The sequence below is a fragment of the Nicotiana tomentosiformis genome, chromosome 6 (assembly GCF_000390325.3).
Source record: "Nicotiana tomentosiformis chromosome 6, ASM39032v3, whole genome shotgun sequence".
In the NCBI taxonomy this organism is placed as follows: domain Eukaryota; kingdom Viridiplantae; phylum Streptophyta; class Magnoliopsida; order Solanales; family Solanaceae; genus Nicotiana; species Nicotiana tomentosiformis.
Window position 1 is genome coordinate 111,606,167 of NC_090817.1, and position 13,864 is coordinate 111,620,030.

The window sequence follows — 13,864 nt, forward strand, 5'->3', positions numbered from 1 at the left end:
GAATGCTAAGGAAAGATCGGGTGCCAAGATAGGGTCATTATAAAATGGATAAAGGCTTGTAACATGGCTATTGAATGAAAAAAGGCTTCGGCTCAAAGGGGTTGACTAGGGATATCACATTGGTAGGCTACAGAAGCTTTCAAGTTTCAAATTGGATCAAGGAGAGCCTACAATCATTTCTCAAGTCGAGCTACACTTAGAATTTCGCCTAGACAAATATTCAGGGCAAGTTCTAGACTTATTAGCACGGAACTTGGACTTGCAATTCAATACCTCACCTCTCAAGCTGCTGGATTGTTAAAGAGAACAGATTCGAGGTCCCATAATAACCCTAGCTAAGATTGAAAATCACAAATGGCTCAAAGAAACCACTCGATGATTGTTTTAGTCAACACAAGAGTCTAAAGGTCACAATTAGAGCTATTCTTTGCCAATCAACTTGTTTCTAACCATAAGGTCGAAGGTAAATGTGTTAGTACCAAGTGAAGCCTGCTTGAGACACTTTTATTCATTACTACTATATATACAAAAACATAAAGAAAACAGACTCAATTCCTTAAGAAGGTTGTCACGCCATCCATCATTGGGAAGAGCCACCCGGTTCACACAACATCCACCTTTGGAAAGAACCGTGGCATTAAGAAAATCAAAGGCTTATTGTTCACACAAAATGTAAAAAGAAGCTAACAACTTAAAAAGAAGCTACTAAAGTAAATAAGAAGCTATGCTACTAAGGAAAAACAACGAAAGAAGTTATGAAGTAAACTACGGAAAGTAGACTGAATATGTACAAAATGAAGTAAAGCGAATATATACATAATGGAAATGAATATATACATCGAATGGTAAGAGTATATACATACCAAAAGTGAAAATAGGGATAAATAAAGATAAAGAAAAATAGTATAATGGTTATTACATACCAAATGTCATCAAATTAAAATGGACCCCCCCCCCCCCAAATGAAAAATAACATTGTCCTCAATGATCATAACAAATAAGAACAGGGAAAAGGGGTAGAGTGTATAGAAAACCCCCTATGTGGTCTCTATCTGCATCGGGTCCTCAACATGGACGGGGTCCTCATAATGCATGGGCTCATCAGCACCCTCCATATCCTCAAACTGGATCTCCACATCCTCTAACTAGGGGACTACGGGGTTGCTGAGCATCTGAATCAGCTCCTCAGCAGTGTGTGAAGTGGAAGCCGGCTCCTCAGACTGGCCGGCTGCTACCTCTGGCACTGCTGTATGTGTTGCTGGGAGTGTCTCCTCCATGAGCAGGTCCACTGGAATATCACCAGCAAAAACAATCTTCTCAACCTCTTTGCTCAACTTCTCCACCGACTCCTAAGATGCCTGAGTCTTCCGCATCTTCTTCACCCGCTTCCTCAAATCCTTTATAATCCTCCCATGTGTATCAAGAGTCCCCCAGATCTTCTTCTGGTCATCCAGAATCTTCTTCTGGTTGTCCAGAATCTTCTTCAAAGATTCCTTCACTGATTGAGGTACCTGAAGCTCAGATGGGGCTGAAGACTGTGCCGCCACTGCACTGGATCGTGTCTGTGAAACCCGCAGTGCAGTCTGAGGGTAGGTAGAAGATGTGGGCACTGACAGTGGCACTGAGAGGGATGGTCTGGAGGAAGGAGGAGGCATGGAAGCTGCTCCGGTAGAAGTACCGATTGCTGTGGAGGGCTCGACAACTGACCCAGTAGCCACTACCCCTGGCTCTTCAGACTGGACAGTGGAGGTAATGGCTTTACCCTTGAATTTAGGGTTGTCCGCTCTCTGGAGGTGGTACCATGAGAAGGGCTTTTTAGCCTCCACATCCACATCAAAGTGCCTCGTCTCTACCCCTTGGTCTTGAAAATACTCTGTGAGGAAGTTGGGGTAGGAATACGATCTTTCTTCTTTCTGGACTGTATTGGAGATGTTATAGGACATCAAGTTTCCTACATTAATAGGATAGCCTGCCATGATGGAAGCTACCAATACTTCCAGGGGGAGTGGAAGGACATTCTCATGCTGGCACGGGTCAAGACGGCTACACACGAATGTTTGCCACCCTTTTGCTTCAAAGTTAAGGGTGGCTCTGACAATTTGAACTCCTGGTGTGAGCCATTTAGGTGTTGTCCCCAGAATAGCAAGTATCTCAGCTAGCCATGGGTGAACTGCATCACCCAACGCTTGCTTCTCTAGATATTGCACTGCCTCGGCCTCCTCAAACCCTACATATCTGTTCAGTGCGTGGCCATCAAACCAGATTTTTAAGTTTCGGACCTTCGTCACCTTTGTACCCTTTTTGATGTGTGCAACATTGGCATAAAATTCCTTGACGAGGTATTCATTGGCATCTTGCAACCGGCCAGTGAACCATTTCCATCCTTTTCTCTTCGTAAATTGCTTTAGGACATTCGAATTGTGATGGCTTAGGTATTTGGTTATGAATTGTCGCTCAAGAGTGAGCGACCTTTGGGGCTACCATTCCCAAAATTTTGCATACGCCTTCTCACTTATAAATCTATCAGCCCACACCTCCGGCTTCCTTGATCTAGCCAGGCCTCCCACAATTGTGTCACCCCCTCTCCTGTCATCCGGGACCTCATCATCATCATCTAAATTGATTGGGGTAGCTGTTATGGCAGGTGTTGTAGTAGGTGGGGAAGATGGTTCAGATGCCTGACTACCTCCCTCTGATACATTAGAAGAACTAGAGGAGGAGGTAGGCTCATTGACTAAATGGAGTCTATCGGGGAATTGTTGTGATTTTTTCCCCGGTTCTGGTTGTATAGAATCCCCCTCAGAAGTTTCCCGGGATGAGAGGTATTCACTGTTGTCTGAGGAGTCCGGAGGTGGTCTACTGAGAGTAGTCTTTTTGCCCACGACTTTCTGGACTGATAGTGGCATGTTAGGTTTTCCTCTACCCTGGCCTCGGGAGGATTCTGCCCTCCCTTTGGAAGTATCACCTCACCGCGAGAACGCACCATTGTCTGCAACACACAAGTAGTAAGAGTCAGTTAGAATTGGGGTTCAATATGTGTTATTGAATTATAGTTGAAAAGAAAGACATTGCTTCTCAGAACAGGGCAGCGCATACCGCACAAAAGTGAGTGTGGTCGCGAACTGCCCATCGCGGACTGCACAAAAATGAGTGCGGCCATATAATACCCATCGCGGACCACTCAAAATTGAGTTCGGTTCTGGAGATCCCAGGTTCAGACTACTGGTTCTCTGGAGTTACCTCAGTGCGGACCGCATACTTTTGAGTGCGGCCGCGAAAACCCATCGCGGACCGCACAAAATTGAGTGCAGCCGCATAATAGATTTGTTGGGTCTCTGAAGTTTAATTGTGCGGACGACACAAAATTGAGTGCGGCTGCAAAAACCAACCGCGGACCACACAAAATTGAGTGCGGCCGCACAAACTTAGCAATGACAAGTGCCTTCAACCTAGGGTATCGCGGACCGCACAATTTTGTATGCGGCCACATACCCTAGTGCGGACCGCACAAAAATGTGTGCGACCGCAAAATTCAAATCAGAGCGGCACTGAAGTACTATTAATACTAGGGTTTTCACTAATTTGGCTTAATTTGTGGCAATTAAACAATAAAGGCTACTAACCCCAACCCCCATTATGCATTCAAACACTACACACATGCTTCTAAGCAAGAACTAAGCATCAATTTGACATTTTTGGCATGAATATAACCCTAGATAAAAAGAAAACTAAAACAAAGAGAAAAAAAAGAAGAAAAAGATGAAATTAATTCATTGAAATCAACATACCAGTAATTAAATGTAGTAGAAAATCAACACTTGATGAATATGGGATGAGATTGAAAACAAGAAAGAGTGCACTGTGCTTTAGTCTAGCTTGAGAGGTCAGAGTATGTAAAGTGTGAATAGTCTCAAAAAGTCCTATTTATACTCTGACCATGTTGGCCCACCGACTTACCTGAGTGCGGCCGCATAATTTTGGTGCGGTCCGCACTCTTTACCTTTTCTATATCAGCAGCTGATTCAGTGACGTGGTCCGCATAAAAATAGCTGCAGCCGCATAATCTGTGCGGTCCGCAAAATTTTGATCGCGGCCGCGAATCCTTAAGGAATTTTGTCATGCCAAACTTCAAAGAGTTGGCATTTTCCATCTTTTAGCTGTGCGACCGCACACAGAATTGTGCGGATGTGAAGGGCTTGTGCCGTCCGCATAATTCTGGCAAGGTCCGCACAATTTCACCACTTGGCCAATTTTTGTCTTGTCAATTTTTTGCACTGCACAACCAATTCATGCATACACTTCACAACCAGTTAGTCCAAAATAATATCTAATCTAACAAGAAAATCAAAAGAAAGAAAAACACATGGGTTGCCTCCCAAGAAGCGTCTGATTTAATGTCGCGGCACGACGCATGTTACCATCATTCATTTGAAATGGAGCAATGCCACAACGTGGCCATCATCTACCTTACCAAGGTAGTGCTTCACCCGGTGTCCATTGACTCTAAAGATCTCACCATTCTTATTTTTCAAATTAAGAGCACCAAAAGGAGTCACATGTACCACTTCAAAAGGACCACTCCACTTTGATTTAAGCTTTCCCGAAAACATCCGTAACCGAGAGTTGAATAAAAGAACAAGGTCACCTTCTTTGAATTCTTTGTTTCGGATATACTTATCATGTAGGTACTTCATCTTGTCCTCATACAAGGACGAACTAGAGTAAGCATGGAACCGGAACTCATCAAGTTCATTCAATTGCTCCACCTGAAGATTGGCAGCTACATCCCACTCAAGGTTCAATTTCTTCAACGCCCACATGGCCTTATGCTTTAATTCCACCGGAAGGTGACATGCTTTACCAAACACCAACCGATACAGAGACATATCAATTGGAGTCTTGTAAGCTATTCTATAGGCCCAAAGAGTATCGTCAAGTTTTCTTGACCAATCAGTCCGATTTGCATTGACAGTCTTGGATAGAATACTCTTGATATCCCTGTTGGAGACTTCAACCTGTCCACTTGCCTGGGGGTGATAGGGGTTTGACACCTTGTGAGTGACACCATACTTGGAGAATAAAGTGTCAAAGGCTTTGTTGCAAAAATGTGAACCCCCATCACTAATGATGGCCCTTGGGGTGCCAAACCCTGTGAATATATTTTTCTTCAAGAAAGCCACCATACTCCGTACTTCATTGTTGGGCAAAGCTACAACTTCAACCCATTTGGAAACGTAATCCACAGCAACAAGAATATAGGTGTTCCCACACGAGCTCAAAAATAGACCCATAAAGTCGATACCCCACACATCAAAAATATCAATCCCGAGGATGGTGGTAAGAGGCATCTCATTTTTCGTGGAGATCCCACCGGCCATTTGGCAATCATCAAAATGCTTAACGAGCTCGCTAGCGTCTTTGTACAAGGTATGCCAATAGAATCCACAGCTTAGGACCTTTGTAGCAGTTCTCGCCCCACCATGGTGACCACCATTAGGCGAAGAATGGCAAGCTTCAACAATACCCAATTGCTCTTCTTCTGAAACACATCTCCGGATAACATCATCAGTGCAAATTTTGAAGAGATATGGCTCATCCCAATAGTAGTCTAGGCAGTCCCATTTGAGCTTCTCCTTTTGGTTTGAGGAGAACTCATTCGGAACAATGCCATTCACAAGATAGTTGGCCACATCGGCAAACCATGGCATCCCAGTCCTAGAAATGTAAAGGAGTTGTTCGTTAGGAAATGAATCATTGATTTCAAGGCCATCATGTGGCCTCCCCTCCTCCTCCAATCGGGACAAGTGGTCTGCCACTTGATTCTCACTACCCTTTCGGTCTTGAATCTCTAGATCAAACTCTTGCAATAGAATCACCCACCGCATCAACCTTGCCTTAGACTCTTTCTTGCTCATCAAATAACGAATTGCCGCATGGTCGGTGTGAACAATCACCTTTGTACCATTAGGTACAGGCGGAACTTCTCCATAGAAAAGACAATGGCTAGGAGTTATTTCTCGGTCACCGTAGAGTTGACTTGGGCCTCGTTCATGGTCTTGCTAGCATAGTAGACCGGATGAAAGATCTTATTAATTTGTTGCTCCAATACCGCACTAACCGCCACTTCGCTTGCATCATATATGAGCTCAAATGGTAAGCTCCAATTTGGCGAGATGATAATAGGAGTGGTAGTCAACTTATACTTGAGTAGTTCAAATGCCTTCATACAATCTTTATTGAAAAGGAACTTGGCATCTTTCTCCAAGAGTTTGCACAAGGGGTTTACCACCTTAGAAAAGTCCTTGATGAATCGGCGGTCAAACCCCGCATGACCTAGAAAGCTTCTCACTCCCTTTACGGAAGTAGGGGGAGGGAGTTTAGATATCACTTCAATTTTTGCTTTATCAACCTCAATACCATTCTTGGAAATCATGTGACCGAGGACAATGCCCTCCTTGACCATAAAGTGACACTTCTCCCAATTCAGTACCAAGTTAGTTTCTTCACAACGTGCCAATACCTTATCCAAGCACTCTTCAAAAGAATCCCCCACGATAGAGAAATCATCCATGAAAACCTCGAGAAAGTCCTCCACCATATCGGTGAAGATGGACATCATACACCGCTGAAAAGTTGTTGGTGCATTGCATAACCCAAATGGCATCCGCCAAAATGTGAAAGTGCCATATGGAAAAGTGAAGGTGGTCTTCTCTTGGTCTTCAGGTGCAATAAGAATTTGGTTATATTTGGAATATACATCCAAGAAGCAATAATAAGCACGTTCGGCTAACCTATCCAACATTTTATCAAGAAATGAAAGCGGAAAATGGTCTTTCCGCGTAACTTTGTTGAGCTTTCTATAATCCATGCACACTCTCCACCCGGTGACAGTTCTTGTGGGGATCAATTCATTTTTGTCATTTGTTATCACACTCATGCCCCCTTTCTTTGGGACACATTACACTGACGTGGTCCACGAACTATCGGAAATAGGGTAAACCACCCCGGCATCCAACCACTTGATGATCTATTTCTTTACTATCTCTTGCATGGCCTCATTCAATTGTCTTTGATGTTCCACGGAGGGTTTGGTGTCCTCCTCCAAAATGATTTTGTACATGAAAAAGGCGGGGCTTATACCCCAAATATCTGCCAATGTCCAACCTATTGCTTTCTTCCTCCTTTGAAGCACCGCAAGGGTGGCATCTACCTGCATGTTAGTTAAGCACGAGAAAAGAATATGTAACGACCCGACTAGTCGTTTTAAGAATTAACGCCCCGTTCAACGACTTAAGGTCCCGGGTAACTTCATAATATATATTATTACCCGCGGGTGTGGTCGAGTTTGATTTTTAGAAGATTTAGAATTTAATTGAAAGATAAATTCTCATTTTGAAGCTTAAATGGAAAGAGTTGACCAAAGAGTTGACTTTTGATCAAACGACCTCGGAATAGAATTTTTGATGATGTCAATTGCTTTGTATGGTGATTTCAAACTTAGGCGCGTGTTCGGATTTGGATTTGGAAGTCCGTAGGACAATTCGACGCATTTTGGCGAAAGTTGGAAATTTCATAATAGACTAAAGTTTCAAGTGAGTTCGCACAAGATCTAATTTCAAATAAGAATAACTCTCCTGATATGAAGAGTTATATGGTGTGTTACCTATCAAAAGAAAGTTCTATGTGTCTAGTTTCCAACGCTTCAAACCGTTCATCATTTGGACATTCCTACAAGAAGTTATGACCAAATTATTAAAGGCTGGAAAAATATAATTATGCGACCAATTATGCGATCGCAAAACTGCTTTTGCGACCGCAAACTGGTCGCAGAATGGACCAGAAGAGCCCAGTTCTGGGCACCGATTTTGCGATCACTTTTGCGGCCCGCATACCCATTCTACGGTCCATTATGCGACCGCAGACCTGCTTTCGGAGGGTTAATTTTTCTATTTTCATAACCCGACCCCATTTTGATAAATAGGCTTTGAGGCTTATTTTGGGGTATTTTTCTGAGGGTTTTAGAGAGATGTAAGAGCATTTTATAGAGAGGAGGAGGGAACCTAACATTCTAATCATCCAATCTTCAAGAATCAAGGAAGCTAATCACAAGATCTTCATCAAAGAGGTAAGATTCAACCCCTAGTCTTCAATTTCGAGTTTGGGGGATAAAAGATTGGTGATTGGGAGTATGATTCTTGGGTGTAAGAGTATTATGTATATATGGTTGTACCAATAAGGTTTGTGGGAAGATTTTTGAGATCAAATAAGTAAAGATTGGGTTGTAGAATGAAGAAAATCTTGTAGAAGAACCTTGTAACCAAATTTGCACACCTAGTGTTTGATAAAATGCTCAAATGAGCTGAAACCATGAAAATCTTCCTAATTATGGTTCACTTTTGTTATATTTATAAATAGATTGAAGTTGCTAGGATTTTCGGAACCTCGTAGTAATGTAAGGAAGGCTCAAGAAAGATTGGAGCCGTCCGGAGGTCAATTCACGTGAGAAAGCTATTTTGGAATATCGACCTAACTTCAAAAAGGTAAGTATCTTGCTTAACCTCGAGTGGGGGAATTTCCCCTTAGGCATTGAGTCTTATGTGCAATTTGTGTAATTGCAAACCATGTACGCAAGGTGACGAGTACGTACTTGGTTTATATGTGCAAATTTTATTGAGTTAAAGTCTTGAGCATATTGTGTAGTAAATTGGTTAATTGTTGGCATATATTTAATCATCTATTTGTCGTGCCTAAATCCTTGTTGTTGACTCTGTTGTTATATGACAAGTTGATGTTATTGTTATTTGATTATTTATGAAATTCCGTGAATTTGCTGGTTTAATAATTATTAGAATTTAATTTCATTTTGGATTTTTCCCTCTGCAAATAATTAATTAAATAAGCTTAAGAAGAGGTGTTTATATAATTATCAAAAATTTGTAGTTAATAAAGACTTTGCTTTATGTTGAGTAATTTCTATCTCTGTTGATTGTTTTTGGGTGTTGTACACATTGTGTGGAGCCTTCGACTATTTGTCGTGAAATTAATTGACTTGGTTGTATCTTTGTAATTTTGGTTGTAGCCATTGGGAAAATTGTGATATGAATTGATTTTGTTCTGTTGCCGTGATAATTTTTCGTGTAAATTGTTGTGTTGTGTTAATTATTATTTTGAAGATATAAGGTTGGCATTTCACTGTTGATATTATGTGGGTATAAGGGTGGCATTTCATTGTGCTTGTGTTTGTTGGAATATTGTCTGGGCGGAGCGATAAGGGTGGCAATAGGAGCGATAAGGGTGGCTATTGATATTGTCTGGGCGGAGCGATAAGGGTGGCTATAGGAGCGATAACGGTGGCAATAGGAGCGATAAGGGTGGCTATTGTCAGGGACGATATGTGATGATGTGGGGTTGATGATTTTCATGTGATGTTGTGATATTATTGTGTTTATTTTTATACCTTGTGCAATTTTTTTTGTTGTTGGTAAATTGATGACAATCTGATTTATGTTGAAATTGAGAGCCTGTGGCTATTGCCAGACGGATTATAAAATAAAATGTGGGCACGAGGTGCCGTGAGTAAATAATGAGGATATTGGCACATGAATTATCCGTGCAGTTGTGATATGAATTGTGGGAACGGGATGCTGTGATTAAATGATAATGATATTTGGCACGTGAATTGTCCGTGCAGTTGTGATATGAAATGAGGGCACGAGGTGCCGAGGAAAATATAATGATTTAATTATGGGCACGAGGTGCCGTGGAAATATGAAAAATGGGTTGAGACGCATGTTTACGAAAAATATGGAAATGGGATGAGATCCGTATTTTTATGATTATGAAACGAGGTGTCACGTGGTGACTTTTTAATTGAAAGGATTATATTCAAAATATTTATTTGAAAAGATTTTTATGTAGAAGGTATTATATGAAAGAATTATATTTGAAAGGTAATTATTTGAGAAAATTATATTTGAAAGAGAGTTATTTGAAAGAATTATATGTGAAAGATATTTATGTGAAGGATTTAATTTATTGTGTGTAATTGTATTTATTAATTGTTAAGCGATATTAATGGTATTCTTGTCGTCTGCTGTGCATATTACTGGTTGTTTTATGTTGCCCTTATTGTTATCTGCTTCCTATTATCTGCTTCAAGGTAGAGCTGCTTGGTCATCGCAGTCCCTTGGAGTCTTTTCATTTCATTGTACTGTTAATTTTAAATCAAACAGTATTGTATATTCGGTCCGCGTAGTCATTCCATATATTCAGTTAGAGTTCGTGACTTAGTACTACCAGTCTTGGGAGGTTGTACATTCATATTTGTTCCGATGTTAGTTTTGGTTACTTATTTAATTAAAAAAAATGGCTCCAAAAAAAAATATAATTGAAATCGGCTTACCTAGTCTTAGAGACTAGGTGCCATCACGATGCCTGTGGTGGGATTTTTGGGTCGTGACAAGTTGGTAGCAGAGCTCTAGGTTCATAGGTTCTACGAGTCACGAACGAGTCTAGTAGAGTCTTGCGGATCGGTAGGAGACGTCTGTACTTATCTTCGAGAGGCTACAGAACTTTTAGGAAATTTCCATTTCTTTCATTCCTGTCGTGCGGAATTTGTTGAATTTGGAATTTGAACTTTTGTATCTCCATTCTCTCACAGATGGTGAGTACACGTGCTACTGGGTTAGCTGAGCAGGCATCCACACATACTGCGAGGGCTGCAAGAGGCTGAGGCCGAGGTAGAGGTCGAGGAAGGGCACGTGCTGCGACTAGAGCACCTGTCAGAACAACAGTTGAGGAGCCACTAGTAGCTCCAGTTGGGGGACAGGTACCAAAAGCACATGTTATTACCCCAGGACTTCAGGAGACTTTAGCACAGTTCCTGAGTATGTTTGGTACATTAACTAAGGCAGGATTGATCTCTGTTACACCAAACATTCCGCAGATTAGGGTTGTAGATCAGACTCCTACCACAACTCTAGAGCAGCAGGTTCACGTTGGACAGGTTCCGGGTGTAGTACCGCTACAACCTGTTATTCCGGTTCGGCCTGAGGTCAGGCTCGAGGCATCAGAAGAAGAACAAAAGAGACTTGAAAGGTTTAAGAAATATGATCCACCAACTTTCAGTGGCACAACTACAGAGGATGCCCAAGGATTTCTGGAAAATTGTTGTGGAAGTTAGTGGAGTTTCCTTTACTACATTTCAACTATCAGGCGCAGCGTATCGGTGGTGGTAAATCTATGAAGAAGGTAGACCAGCCGATGCCACACCACTAACTTGGGCTCAATTTTCGGAAATGTTCTTGAAGAGTTTGTTCCCCAGACTCTCAGAGATGTGTGGCGCACATAGTTTGAACGGTTGCGTCAGGGCACTATGACAGTGTCAGAATATGCTATCAGGTGCAGTGAGTTAGCCCGTAATGCACCTATCTTAGTTCCTACAATTAGAGAACATAATTTCCAAGGTATCTTCCATATTTATCACAGCACTTGTGTCATCAACAATTACTTCAGTCACAAGATCCACGAACGAACACACTTCGTTGCTATTTGGCTGCCTCATTGATTTATAAACATGGAATACCACTTTTTCATCACCCACCCAGAAGGTGAGCTCTCCAGCATCCATATCAACTAAGGCCTTCCCTGTAGCAAGGAAAGGTCTTCCCATAATGATTAGCACCTCGTAGTTTACCTCACAGTCAAGTATCACAAAATCTGCGGGAAGGATGAACTTGTCGACCCTAACTAACACATCATCAATTATCCCCAATGGCATTTTCATTGTCCGATCCGCCATTTGCAACCTCATGGATGTGGGTCTTGGTTGCCCAATCCCCAATGTTTTGAACACAGAATAGGGCATCAAGTTAATGCTTGCCCCCAAATCACATAAAGCTTTGGCAAAATCGGCACTCCCAATAGTGCACGGGATTGTGAAAGCACCGGGGTCTTCCAACTTTGGAGCCATGGAATACACCATAGCACACACTTGCTGTGTCATTTTGATCATTTCATAGTTCATTGATCTCTTCTTTGTTATCAAATCCTTCATGAATTTGTCATATCCCGACATTTGTTCTAATGCTTCAACCAACGCTACATTTATGGACAAACTTTTTATCATATCAATGAATTTCTTGAATTGATTCTCATTGTTTTGCTTTGCAAGTCTTTAAGGGTATGGAGGAGGAGGCCTTGGCATTGGTACCTTAGCCTTTGGCACTACCGGTTCCGGCATGTCAATCACGTGCTCCCTAGACAAGTTCACTTCTTCTTGCGTCTCCTCCATATTTTCATCAATATCAATCATTGATTCTTTATTAGATTGAACATCATTGCTTGGCTCATCATCATCTTGCACCAACACATCATCACCCATATGTCTTCTGTGGTTTGAGGTACTAGCAACTCCACCTTTCCCACTTATTGTTGTCACGGCCATTGCATACCTCGTATTCCCACCTTTCGGGTTCACCACCGTATCACTAGGTAGTGCTCCCTTTGGGCGAGTATTTAAAGCTTGTGAAATTTGGCCAAGTTGAACCTCCAAGTTGCGGATAGAAGTGTTGTGGGAGGCTAATTGGGCATCAAAGTCGGCGTTTTTATCCATCATCTGCTTAAACATGTTTTCAATCCGTCCCATTTCACTATTGGAAGAACTAAAACTTTGCGACGGATATGGAGACAGGTTGTTTGGTTGTTGATACATCGGGGGCCTCTGAAATCCCGACCCCCGATTTTCTTGATTGCTATTGTTCCAACCCCCTTGATTATTGTTGTTCCCCCAATTTCTTTAATTGTTGCCACCCCAATTACCTTGATTATTTCCTCCCCAATTGCCTTGATTACCTTGATTACCCCAGTTGCTTTGATTATTGTTGTTCCCACCACTCCAATTTCCTTGGTGGCCTTGGTTGTTCCAGTTTCCTTGGTTTCCTTGTGATCTCCATTGTTGTTGATTTGGAGCATTGCTTCTTTGACCTTGATAATTGTTGATATATTGAACCTCTTCATCTTGCTTATCATATGAATCATCTTCATTATATCCACTATTTCTTTGCTAAAATTATTTCAGATGGTTTTGTACTTGTTGACCTCATTGTCGTCTCTTGTTTACCATCATGTTCACCCCTTCCATAGCATTCATCTGTTCGACCCTTGAACCTGTTGAAGCTGAGCCTTGGCCAATGGGTTTATTAGGATCGGAAACCCGGGTAGTGCGGAATTTAGAAAAACAACGGTATAATGACGATAACAAAGACAATGGAAGGTGATAATAACGGCAATTAAAGAATATAAAGAAGACACAAATTTAACGTGGTTCGATCAAGGTGACCTACGTCCACAAGCGGAGAGGAGCAATTTCACTATACCAACAAGAGTACAAAAGAGAGTACAAAAGAGAGTACAAAATTAGAGTAAATACTCTAATTAGTCCCAAATACCCCAAGAGAATAACCTCACAAGATCACTCCAAAGAAAGGGTTCACACAAGTGTTTCCCAACACTCACTCTCTTACAAAATACTCTATAATGAAATAAAGGAGGAGAAAGAAAGACAAGAGTGAAAAGCTCTTGAATTGGTGTGTTTGCAAATGAGGAGAAACTCCTCTATTTATAGCAAGAAATCCTTGGCCTAATAATGGATATTATGTCATGGCAAATGTCATGATCCACAAATTTGTTATAATGGATATTATGTCATGGCAAATGTCATGAACCACAAATTTGTTATAATGGATATTATGTCATGGCAAATGTCATGAAAATTTGGCCATATTACAAATCTCCACCTTGGCCTAATTTCAGCTTATAGTAAATTTGCTCCACCTTCTCCGCAAAAACCCCAATGGGCAAAATC

General features: G+C 41.6%; 1 protein-coding gene across 1 annotated transcript; it reads right to left on the bottom strand.

The window, feature by feature from the left end:
• Window positions 1–2,966: 2,966 nt before the first annotated feature.
• LOC138894584 (uncharacterized) lies at window positions 2,967–5,708 on the bottom strand. Its single transcript, XM_070179289.1, has 2 exons — window positions 4,646–5,708; window positions 2,967–2,989 (listed from the first exon to the last, which is right to left on the bottom strand). The coding sequence occupies exons 1-2, from the start codon at window positions 5,706–5,708 to the stop codon at window positions 2,967–2,969; spliced, it is 1,086 nt and encodes a 361-aa protein (XP_070035390.1).
• Between the last annotated feature and the right edge of the window lie 8,156 nt (window positions 5,709–13,864).

Coding starts and splice junctions, on each gene's coding strand:
- LOC138894584 (XM_070179289.1), bottom strand. CDS start 5,708: ATGCCATGGTTTGCCGATGTGGCCAACTATCTTGTGAATGGCATTGTT. Junction 2,990..4,645: donor AAACAAAGAATTCAAAGAAG/GTGACCTTGTTC, acceptor TGTGTGTTGCAG/ACAATGGTGCGTTCTCGCGG.